The 11,559-nt window shown below is 49.2% G+C and overlaps 2 protein-coding genes across 2 annotated transcripts; both read left to right on the top strand.

Moving 5' to 3' along the window:
- Positions 1-173: 173 nt before the first annotated feature.
- LOC104832377 (keratin, type II cytoskeletal 60 kDa, component III-like) lies at positions 174-1,302 on the top strand (the record flags this gene model as incomplete). Its single annotated transcript, XM_010568525.1, has 3 exons — positions 174-394; positions 801-835; positions 941-1,302. Coding segments are annotated over 3 exons (618 nt in total), but the record flags the coding sequence as incomplete, so codon positions are not given.
- A 5,044-nt stretch (positions 1,303-6,346) lies between these two features.
- On the top strand, positions 6,347-10,287 carry LOC104832360 (keratin, type II cytoskeletal 6A-like). Its single transcript, XM_010568493.1, has 9 exons — positions 6,347-6,912; positions 7,797-8,011; positions 8,206-8,266; positions 8,435-8,530; positions 8,707-8,871; positions 9,006-9,131; positions 9,363-9,583; positions 9,874-9,908; positions 10,016-10,287. The coding sequence occupies exons 1-9, from the start codon at positions 6,403-6,405 to the stop codon at positions 10,285-10,287; spliced, it is 1,701 nt and encodes a 566-aa protein (XP_010566795.1). The 5' UTR covers positions 6,347-6,402.
- The last annotated feature ends 1,272 nt before the right edge of the window (positions 10,288-11,559 follow it).

Here is an 11,559-nt window from a genome sequence, read left to right on the forward strand (position 1 = left end):
GGGTGGTGTGCTAAGGACAGCATGAGGGAAACGTAGTCATTGAAATTCAGGTCCTTTGGAGGAGATTGATGGTTCCTGCCTATTTTCCCTCCAGTCTGTGCCCTGAGGGCTGCTCCAGTGAGGGGTGGGGGTGTTGCAGAAGGGAACTGAGAAAGTTCTTTTTTCCTCTTCAGAACCAGCAGCTGCAGGCAGCTATTGCTGAGGCTGAGGAGCGGGGTGAGATGGCGCTCAAGGATGCTCGGATAAAACTGGAAGAGCTGGAAAGTGCCCTGAGCAAAGACAAGGAGGAGCTGGCTCGCTTGCTGAAGGAGTACCAGGAGCTGCTGAACATCAAGATTGCGCTGGACGTTGAGATTGCCATGTACAGGAAACTGCTGGAGGGAGAGGAGAACAGGTAAACTCTTGACCTCTGATTTGAGAGGGATGTTATGAACTATGCTGGATGCCTTGAGTTTTGACATTAATGGTGTAATCTCAGACCAGCTCTTTTGGTTAAAATGGGTGGATATGGCAATTTGCGCTCTGGGTGGTCAGGATTGATAATTGGCATACCATGTTCACTACAGGTGGTATAACTATTTCATGTCTGTTATGTGCAAATTTTTTAATGAACCTCAAATCTGGAAGAACCTCATTGTAAAGAGGAATTGTCAATGACTTCCTGCCTTAAATATTTTAGTGATACCAAAGTTGCTGATAAGGATGAAGCAGGAAAATGTTTTGATAATGAAAATACAGTGCTGAGTTTTTACAATGCCTCTTTTGTTTGGTAATTAAAATTTACCAATTTCCCTTCGCAGGCTGTGCAACGATGGCATGTCCAACGTCAATGTCTGTAAGTATCTGCATCTGTTTCCTTGAGACGTAGTAGCAGACCACGTCTTTTTGAGACACAGCCTGCCAGTGGACAGCCTGTATGTAACCTGTGCTTCTCTTCCAGCCGTGGTAGGCAGGACCAGCATCTCTGGAGGCAGAGGAGGCATGGGAGGAGGCTTCGGAGGCGGCAGCGGCATGGGAGGAGGCTTCGGAGGCGGCAGCGGCATGGGAGGAGGAATGGGAGGCGGCAGCGGCATGGGCGGAGGAATGGGAGGAGGCCTCTGTGGAGTAGGAAGCAGCATCGGAGGTGGAAGCATGGGCGGCAGCTGTGGAATGGGAGGAGGGATGTACAGCGGTGGCTTCTCTTCTGGAAGTGGAAGGCTGTGCGGCTCTGGAGGTGGCAACTTCGGCTCTGGTGGGGGATCGTCCTCCATACGGAGATGCGTCACGACCACCTCCGTCAAATCTTCAGGAGTGAGATTCTGAGCCCCCAAGCCAGCTTGAAAAAGGAAAGAAGCAGCCCCTCTCTTCTCCCGGCAGCAGCCCAACCTCCTGAAATCCAGCTCCGGTGTCCTGCAATGAAACGAACTGTGTCCCTCACGGCCCACCACATGCCAGCACGTCTACCTGGCTCGGTCCCATCAGGGGAGTCTCGTGGCAATGCCGCATCCCGTTAGCAGCCCTGGCGAGCTGCTCGTTAGCCCCAAGCCCAGTGATGAAATAACCGTCCAAGCAAAGAAAAGTCTCACGTGTGGATGCCCAGCACGGAGAGCTGATTTACAGGAGGGAACTGCTCCGCCTTTCTTGCTGTGTTGTACATTTCTGGCTGCCTCGTGGCAAATGTGTATAAAACTCCTCTTTCTTCCTCTGTCCTCATGTCCCTTCCTCGATGGCCGTATCCCTGGGGTGCTTCTGCATGCAGTACATCCCGCTGCTTCCATTCACTAGCCTTTGGGGTGAGGGTAGGTGTGGGGCAAGCGGGACTCGTCCCGTGGCAGAGCTGGGGAGGGAGCATCTTCTCGGCACGTGGCCAGAGGGATTCACTGCCCCAGGTTGGAGCACCTGGGCAGCTTTGCTCACCTGGTAGCCCCAGGTGGGCCCTAAGCAGGAGCTCTCTCTGGAGCCATGACTTCCAGTTCCGCTTGTCCTTGCTCTCCGTGACACCTGGTAAGACCTCATACACACGTGGACTTTCTCAAAGGAGAACAAAGCTTGCTCTTCAGTGCCTGGTCCCCTGTGACATGGAACGAGATGTACTGTCTCCACCTCCCTTCCTCTTCTGTTTGTGGTATGCCCTACTTCCTTGGGATGTTGCCATTCTCAATAAATTGCAGAGAACATTCATGATGTCTTTGTGTCGTTGCTTTGGAAGCCACTTCTAGGCAAGGAGGTTTCTGCTGTTGGGGAAGCGACTTGCTGGGAAGGTGTGGGTTGTTCTGTTCAATGTGTCGTGACTGTGCTTTGAGGGAACTGAACGGGTGTGTGAACGGAGCTAGGCAAGTATCCAAGCATGGGTGATGCCTCTTGACTCGTATCAGTCATCGCAGTGCCTGAAAACACGAGCCATACCTAGAATGGTGGGGTCCTGGATGCTCAGTTCACACAATGTGCAGTAAATGTGAGCAGGCAGGAGCACTGGGAGCCTAGGATGGAGGAATTCAGGAGGCCACTAAATTTTTGGGCAGGTCCTGATATAGCCCCATCCTTGGAACCGCATATAGTCGTTTCCACAGCTGATGGCTTCATTTAGTGTGTCTGGAAACCTCTAGCGCAGAGGGGTTCAGAACCTTCTGAATCAATGAGGAGGCTACAGGCTCACCTGTGCCAATATTTAGGAGTCAGCCTTTATGCAAACTGAGGCACTCAGTGCCCCGTTGCTCGTGTCACATCTTACTGGAGTGGTCTGGTAACATGCGAATTGCTGCGGCTCTAGGAAGGGGGCTTTCTCTATCTCTCTCTTGGATTTCAGTTTTTTAGAGCAGGAAGAACCTGTGTACAGGGCATGCTGAATCACTACCAAAAAGTTATGGGATTTATGCAGGAACGCTGACAGTGCATAGTGGCGAAACCAGTAGAGACCCAAACACGTTGATTGATGATGGAAATCGGCAGCAGCAGGGTGGGAGCAGACATCAGATCAGTCTGCTGTTGTCGGTTCATCTGAGTTTCCTGCCTTGGAGTGGACTTTGGTTTGTGGTAGGGGAAGGTGGCAATGGTAGGAGTCTTGTGGGCAGCGGTGGGAGGGCGGGTTTCCAGCTGCCTGGAAGCATGGGTATGGACGTTGGCCAAGCACCTACCCCCTGGTGTAGAAGTAGGATGTGGCCAGGCAGGCTGCACAGCTCGGCACCCTACGAGCACCAGGAGTGCTTGAGAACCACTAGCTCACCCTCCCCTTCCTTCACCAGAAGCGGGAACATAAAGGCCTGGGAAGGCGTGATTCATCCCAAACCCGTGGGCTCAGGTACCCATCAGCTCCCTGAAAAGTCGATTCATTCCCCCAGTGTCTCTTCTTTACGTGGAGAGCGAGAGGGAGAGAGTTGGTCTAGCTCCAGGAGGGGGGACTGGGAGAAGAATGCTGGCGTGTTTGATCTGTGCCGTGCTTCAGTTCCTCCACCACAAGAAGAGATCAAAGAGACAGAAACCACTTTCAGCAGTGGTTCAGGAGTCCCACAACAACCTGCTGTGAGCTGCCAGTGTCCCCGTAGCAGGTCAGGAAGCTGCAGACCTCAGAATAGGTCCAGGCGAGGCAGTGGGGAATGGTTACAGGGCTCCTGGAAGAGGGACGTTGACTTGCTTTAGAGCCCCGCAGAAGTGTGCTAGAGCTGGGGAACGTGACTGGGTTTGGCCCAAACAGAAGACGATGAGAAGGCAATGCCTCTGAGAAGCTGGGGCTGTGCCAAGAGCACTTTTGGGTTTGGCTTGGGGCAAGAGTCACCTGTTTTCATTCTTACTTTTAAGACTGTGTTTCTCCTCTGCTTTAAAATCTGAAACACGGCTTTGTAGGCATTGTTGTGAGAAGTCATTGCGACATCCTCCGCTATGCTCCCTCTTGAGTTTCATGCCAGAATCTCTTTGCTGCGTGAGATCCGAAGCTGCAGCCTGGCTTGGTCTCCATCTATATTTTTCTGCAGAGTTTACATTTTGCCTGGTGTTGATGATTTTGCTGCGTACAACCCTTTGTGTAAGAGATCTGAAGGAACGGCTGGAGCCTAGGCTTGATATTGAGTCTTACCTGGAGAAGGCTGAAGTGACTCCAGGTTTGGTATAATCTTCGCATCTTGTCTGAAGACGTCAGGGTGACTCAATCTGGGCGTCTTATCTGTATGTGCTGAATGTGGTCAGCATCCAGGCATTTGGCTGACTTAACAGATCTTCTCCCTTGTCGTGGAGCCGCCATGTGGGATGTTACAACCAAGTCATGCTGCTTACTGAGAAAGGCAGCTACCATGCATTTGGCAATCTGGAGAGAGGCCACGAGAAGAGATGACCTGCTTTCTCTAACCCAAAATGGAGTTACCCTACAGCTTCCCGGGACTGCTCACCATGAGCGAGTGCACTGGGCTGTAGAATGAAGTGGAGAACTTAACCCTCTGTCTTGGGGATGACAGCTGAGGAATAAGACCCTCTTCATTCAAGCTGCTTTTGAAAGGGCAGGTGTCCCCTCCCTGCTGTAGGGATGGCTGCTCATTCTCCAGCTGCAGCCTGTTGCATAGGGCAGGCCACACACATCTGGACTACCCTTGGCCAACCATGACTTGAGTCCCCCTCAAGGCTAGGATAACCCTTGGCCAACCGTGAATTGTGTCCTTCAAGGGTAGGATAACCCTTGGCCAACCATGACCTGAGTCCCCCTCAAGGGTAAGGATCTCCACTGCCCTACGCCCCATTCTGTGAAGAGTCTGTGGTGTCCAGCAGCCTCTGTCTCAGTGGCAGTCAATGGCATTTATGTTTCTGATTGCTCTGGTGGCTTTTGAAAGTGATTCTCTGGGCTGGTTGTGTCTGTGGCTGAAGGCTGTTACCTAGTGATACTTTCAAACAACATTTAGTTGCACAAGTGTTGTGGGTGATTCTGAAAATTCAAACATACATGTATAGTACAGTTTGTAAGCTTAAATATAGTATAATATTGGATTGCTGAAATGCTTAGAAGGTTTCAAATATATTTTCCTTGGCTTTTATTGATGATTTTCTGGAACTAAGCACTAGGAAAATACTGGTTTTTTTTTTTCTTAGATTTCACATGTGTAACTAAAATATATATTTGACTAATGAGATCCAGAAGATATCTACAAGATGTCTTTCAGCTGAACTTCCTACTTCATAGCCAGATAGCTTGTCCATGAAATTAATCATTATTGTTTTCTAGTTTGAAACAGCAGCTGCTGTCTTAAAAACACATTATTCTAACATGAATTTGGTCGGCACCCCTTCTCTCCCCCACCCCAAATTTACTGTGGTCAAAGGTGTGGGCAAAGTTGCCATACCTCTTAAAGCACTCTTCATATACAGCAATACTTTAACTGTTATTACTTAAGAAAGCATCAGATCTTCTTCCACCTTTTAGTTGTCCCTTATTTCAGAACGATCAAGTATGATGAACTCAGCCTGATCATTTTCCTACCAACTTAAATAAAAAAACCCCAACCATTTTAACAAGTCACTGTTATCCCTATTTGCATTTCTCTGCTATTTGTCTGTCTTCAGTCATCATTACCGCATCTAGTGCCTGAAGCGTCCTTTCAGTCCTCTGCAGGTTCGGCAATCCCTGTGGCCACCTGAAAAGCACAAGGAAGGAGCTTGGACATCGTTGTTCTCTTGCTCATTCCACTCTGGTGCTCAGAGTCTTGGTACGAGGTTATCTCAGACTCTGGGAGACACATTTTGCAGGAATGTGCACTAGAAGAAGGCACTCCCATCCCAATTGATGCTCTTAGGAAAGGAACTAAGCACCTCCTTTCCCGATAAAAAAAAATGCTGACCGTTGTTAAACGTTAATGTGTGGTGTTTTTGCTCCATACTGTGAAACTGTCTCTTGGAAAGCCATCAGCAATTTTCCGCTTCAGAAGGAAATTTGGGGTGTGCTCGGGGGAATTGTGAAAGTCTCATTCTAGTTGGTTTTCACCAAAATGCTTTCCTGACATTGAGTGTCAGTGCAAAAGATCTAGATCCAGACAAACAGCAAAATCATTAAGAACAGATAGAAAGGTGGGAGGAGGGAAGAACATGACTACATCACTGTAAAACATATTTTTCCAGATGCCATAAAGATATGAAAGTCCACTTACTCATTGAGACCTGTTTCCATGCTCTTGCTCTTTTATTCTCTTCTGCATTGCAAAGCGTATTTCTGGGTGGAGTCAACAATTTGGCAAAAATCTGTTAACCGCACCAAGCTGATGAAGACAGTAAATTTGTTTCCTCTTCACGCCCTTGTAGACCCAGCCCACCTCCAGAAACAGATAAAAGGGAATGCCTAAAGCCGTGGAACCAGAGAAGACTGTGCACACTTCTCTCTGCATTCATCCCTCAGCAGCACAGCTCCGTTGGTCTTTTTGCTCTCCTCGTCTCTGCTTGGAAGGAACAGCCATGTCTCGGCAGTCAATCTGTAGAAGCTTTGGAGTCGGAAGCAAAAGGGGATACAGCTCTTGTTCTGCCATCGGTGGTGGCTTTGGAGGAAGTGGGGGCAGAACCAGGATCAGCTATAGCTCGTTCTCCACATCCAGGGGAATTGGAGGCAGCGGACGTTGTGGAGGTTTTAGCAGCAGGAGCCTCCATAACATGGGTGGCAGCGGAAGAATTTCCATGGGTGGCTCTTATGGCAGTGGATATGGATGTAGAATTGGTGGCTTTGGTGGAGGCTATGGAGGAGGATTTGGCAGCATTGGAGGAGGTGTCATTGGTGGAGGAATAGGCAGCTTTGGTGGTCCTGTGAGAGGTGGTCCTGGGTTCCCTGGAGGCATCCAACCGGTCCAGGTTGACCCAACCCTCCTGCGGCCGGTCCATGTTGATATTGATCCTCAGATCCAACAAGTGAAGTGCCAGGAGAAGGAACAGATCAAGACTCTTAACAATCAGTTTGCCTCTTTCATTGACAAGGTGAGAGGCTGCAACTGTATTTGCTTGGGAATGGGGACTCTGAGGAACTTTTCTGTGCTGTGGAGAGGGAAATATTGTCCTTCTTAGCTCAGTGTTCCCAGGTCTGGAAGGCTGGTAGTGTTTCCATGGAGTCTCCTAAGGAAATGTAAAAATTTTCCATCTGCAGAGAAACCAAAGGAATTTCTCTAGGTTTAGTTGATCCAAATTATTCCTTAGGTTTTGCCTCTAGTGTTCTCTGTGCAGTCAGGCCAAACTGATCATGATATAGTCAGTTATCTTAAGCGGTTCTTTAAGTCTGTCCTTTTTCAAGGATAATTTCTTCTCAAGGAACTTAGACTGTAGGAATGAGCTTTCAATTAATTCCTGACTATTCCTTATTTCAGATCAAGTACAGATGAGTATTCTTTAGACTGTCTGCACTGGGAGAACATTGGTTATGAATGTGATTCGTAGTTTTTTAAATATATGGCATATATGCCATAAATATATAGCAGATACTTATTGTATCTGGTAAGAGGAATGTTCTCTGATACTGAGACATATGGGATTTCATTTACTGTAAGGTAGAAAATGATCTGATGCTTCTGCAAATTAATGTGGGTCAAAATTTGCAATTGGAAATGACAATATACTGCAAATCTGGAGTGTAATAATTCCAATACATAAAAAATGTAGGAGGAGAAAAGAGGAGAAATTCAAGGATAATTGAAAAAAGAGGAGAAAGAAGGGATGAATCCCTCTCTTGGAAAACTGGCTTTCAACTAGCCACAGTCCTGTTGGAGATTTGGGAAATGATTCCGTTGGCCTCCCAAATAAGCAGGAGGTTTGAGTAGTGTGATGTCTCCCTGGGTGAGTATCTCACACACCTCTTTGTGGGCTTTCAGGTCCGCTTCCTGGAGCAACAGAACAAGGTCCTCTCCACCAAGTGGGAGCTCCTCCAACAGCAAGGGCCTTCAGGGCCAAGGAAGAACCTCGATGTCATCTTTGAAAATTACATCCAGAACCTGAGGAGGAGGTTGGAGTCTCTCCTGGGACAGAGGGGACAGCTGGAGTCGGAGCTGCAGAACATGCGGCAATACGTGGAGGAGTACAAAACCAAGTAAGTGCAGTGGCAGACTAAGGAAGAAATGAGCACCAGGACAGGAGAGCTAAGGCAGCTTGGAGATTCCCACACTGTCTTCCCTTTGCTGTGGAGCTCTGTAGAAGTGGGGCCGAGGTTGCCATGGAGGGAAGGGGGGTTCCACCGGTTGACTGATGAAGAGTCCAAGAGACTCGTCTTGTCCCCTTCAACAGGTACGAAGAAGAAATCAACAGGCGCACCGCTGCTGAGAACGAGTTTGTGGTGCTCAAGAAGGTGAGTCACAGAGGGACCAGGAGAGAGGGGGTTTTGTGGAGACAGGCTGCAAAGACGTTGGAAGGCGGCAGCACCAAGACGGGCAGCTTCCAACAGGAGGCACTGGTTGCCAACAACTCTTCTGGGATGGGACAAAGTTGTTGTCTATCTGTGTGATCTTTCCTTTAGGATGTGGACTGTGCCTACATGACTAAAGTAGAGCTGGAAGCCAAGGTGGGAGCTCTGACTGATGAAATCAACTTCTTGAGGTGTATGTACGAGGAGGTAAGAGCTCTCCCTTCCCCTGGGCTGGCTGGCGTTGCAATGAGGTGTGTGGTGGCCAAAGACACTGAGGTTGGACATGGAGGTCCCAGGTGGATTTGGTCTGGAGTGGCTGCCTGGACTTGCTGCTCTTTTCTGCCCTTCTCGGATGGTCAGGCTAACTCATGCCTTGGTTGTAGGAACTGGCTCAGATGCAGACAATCAGCCGGGACCTGTCTGTGGTGGTGTCCATGGACAATAATCGGCACCTGGATCTGGACAGTATCATTGAGGAGGTCAGGCGTCAGTACGAGCAGATTGCTCAGAACAGCAGAGCTGAAGCTGAGGCTTGGTACCAGAGCCGGGTGAGTTGGGAAGCAGTCAAAGCACATGAGACAGTCTCTGCTGCGTAATGCCTTCCTTGGCACAGAACAAGGGAACCGCCTGAGTTCTGGATAGGTTGTGTCACTGATGGGTGCTTTTGTCTCCATGCCATCAGTATGAAGAGCTGCAGAACACTGCTGGAAGACATGGGGACAGCCTGCGCAACACCAAGATAGAGATCCAAGAGTTGACCAGGAACGTCCAGAGGCTGCGGGCTGAGATTGAGAACGTGAAGAAGCAGGTAGGGGTTGTTCAGCATCTTGTTGGGTAATGGCATCAGGCTGGGTCATGACTGAGCTGGGTGGTGTGCTAAGGACAGCATGAGGGAAACGTAGTCATTGAAATTCAGGTCCTTTGGAGGAGATTGATGGTTCCTGCCTATTTTCCCTCCAGTCTGTGCCCTGAGGGCTGCTCCAGTGAGGGGTGGGGGTGTTGCAGAAGGGAACTGAGAAAGTTCTTTTTTCCTCTTCAGAACCATCAGCTGCAGTCAGCCATTGCTGAGGCCGAGGAGCGGGGTGAGATGGCCCTCAAGGATGCTCGGAGGAAACTGGAAGAGCTGGAATGTGCCCTGAGCAAAGACAAGGAGGAGCTGGCTCGCTTGCTGAAGGAGTACCAGGAGCTGCTGAACATCAAGATTGCGCTGGACGTTGAGATTGCCATGTACAGGAAACTGCTGGAGGGAGAGGAGAACAGGTGAGACCTGCTGTCAGGTTGGTCTGGCCAAAGTAATGTCTCTCCTTGGGACAGGTGGAGGTTTAATCATCTCTCACAACCTATTTAATGTTGATATCTGATTTACTTTCATTTTTTCCCCAAGTTTTTAAGCCCAAAATAGAAATTAGGTCCCCACAGGGAATATTTCTCAGTGGTTTTGACTGATGTTAAATGAAACAGGAAATAAAAGCAGTTGTTAGGAAATTGCACGGAGCTTAATTGCTTTCTATTATATTAGATTTACAGCTTGTGTTCCTTTCCCTACACAGGCTCTGTGCAGATAACTTGTCCAACGTAAATGTCTGTAAGTATCTGTACATCATTTTCTCTGCAGAATGGCTTTTACCCTGGGTTTCATGAGGATTCCCAGGCTGTCACTTGATGTACAGTGAGACTGTCCTTCTCTTGCAGCTGTGGTAGGCAGAACCACCATTGCTGGAGGCAGAGCTGGTGGCTTTGGAGCCAGCAGTGGCATGGGAGGGGGAGTATGTGCGGTCGGAGGAGGAAGCATCATTGGAGGCAGCTGTGGAATGGGAGGAGGAATACTCAGCGGTGGCTTCTCTTCTGGAAGTGGAAGAATGTGCAGCTCTGGAGGTGGCAACTTCATCTCAGGGGGTGGATCCTCCTCTGTGCGGAGATGTGTCACAACCACAACGGTTAAATCTTCGGGTGTAAAATACTGAGTCATGACCTCAGTCCCTCCAAGGAAAGAAGCATATTTTCCTTTCTCCAGCCAGCAGCACAGCCCCTTCCATCCTGAACCGGTATTCAGCAAAGAAATGAACTGTTTCCCTTATAGCTCAAAACCTCCTTAAATCATCCTGCCTAAGGGGAGATTTGCAGCAAAACACCATCCTGTTCGCAGAGCCCAGCTCCTCTCTGAGCTCCACCAGCCTCCAGGGATGAAAGATCTTCCTTGAGGGTACCAGGGACTGCAGAGCTCGTCTGAGCATCTTTTGCTGCGCTTCTTGCTGCTACCCCTGGCTGCTGCACTGGCTGAGGAGGAGCGTGTATAAAACTGCTCTTTCCTTTCACTTTTTAAGGTCTCTTTTTCAATGGCCGTGTTTCCTTTGCGACTTCCGCGCGTCCTGCATGTTACCCACATGCTTGTTTCAGCTATATCAGGAATTCACGTAAGCAGAAGAAACATGATAATGTCTCATAGTCAGATTCAGGAGTGAGAAACAGGTCTTTGGAGATGTCCACCTTCCCTTGGTGGAGTAATTTGGCAGCTTTAATATTTTATAGATCACTTTCCCTCTTCTCCTTCACACCTGACATATGTATGGCCTTATTGCAAACCTTCTGTTGCGTGAACCCTACTGCATGGTTGCTTTCTACCAGCACCTCTTTCCTCCAAGTTCTTTCATTACCAATAAACTGCAGAGAGATGAAAAGATATCCTTGTGTTGTCTTATCAATTAATGGTCCCCAGGGGAGGGAAAATACACTTTGTTCTTCACCATAAGGAATGGCAATGCCTACCGTGCTCTGTCCTACGGTGCAAATCACTGAATGCCATGAACTGCCCAGCTGAGGTGAGGAGGAGGAAGATGGCCCTTCCCTCTCCTCTTAGGAGGTGTTGTCTTGTTCCTCCATAGTAGACTCCCCATCTCTCTGCTGGGTGGGAGGCTGTGAGGAGTGTGGCACAAGAAGGGAACATGCAATGTCAACCTGGTGACCATGAGGTGGGGCGATTGCGCTTGTCCCAAGCGTAGCAGGATGAAGTGTCCAGCCCTTAGTTGATTGGCACCTCAGCAGGTTGGGCCACCAGCAGGGACATTGTGGTTGGGACGTAGCAATGAATGGCAGCAGTTGGTACATGGTGGTCTGAACAGGGCAGTTGGACTGGGGTGGTTTGAATATGGCCATTGGGATGTGGTGGTTTGAACGGGGCTGTTGGGATGTGGCGGTTGGGCTGGGGTGGTTTGAACATGGCCGTTGGGCTGGGGTGG

This window comes from Haliaeetus leucocephalus, unplaced genomic scaffold, assembly GCF_000737465.1.
Source record: "Haliaeetus leucocephalus isolate CR32 unplaced genomic scaffold, Haliaeetus_leucocephalus-4.0 Scaffold246, whole genome shotgun sequence".
Classification (NCBI taxonomy): domain Eukaryota; kingdom Metazoa; phylum Chordata; class Aves; order Accipitriformes; family Accipitridae; genus Haliaeetus; species Haliaeetus leucocephalus.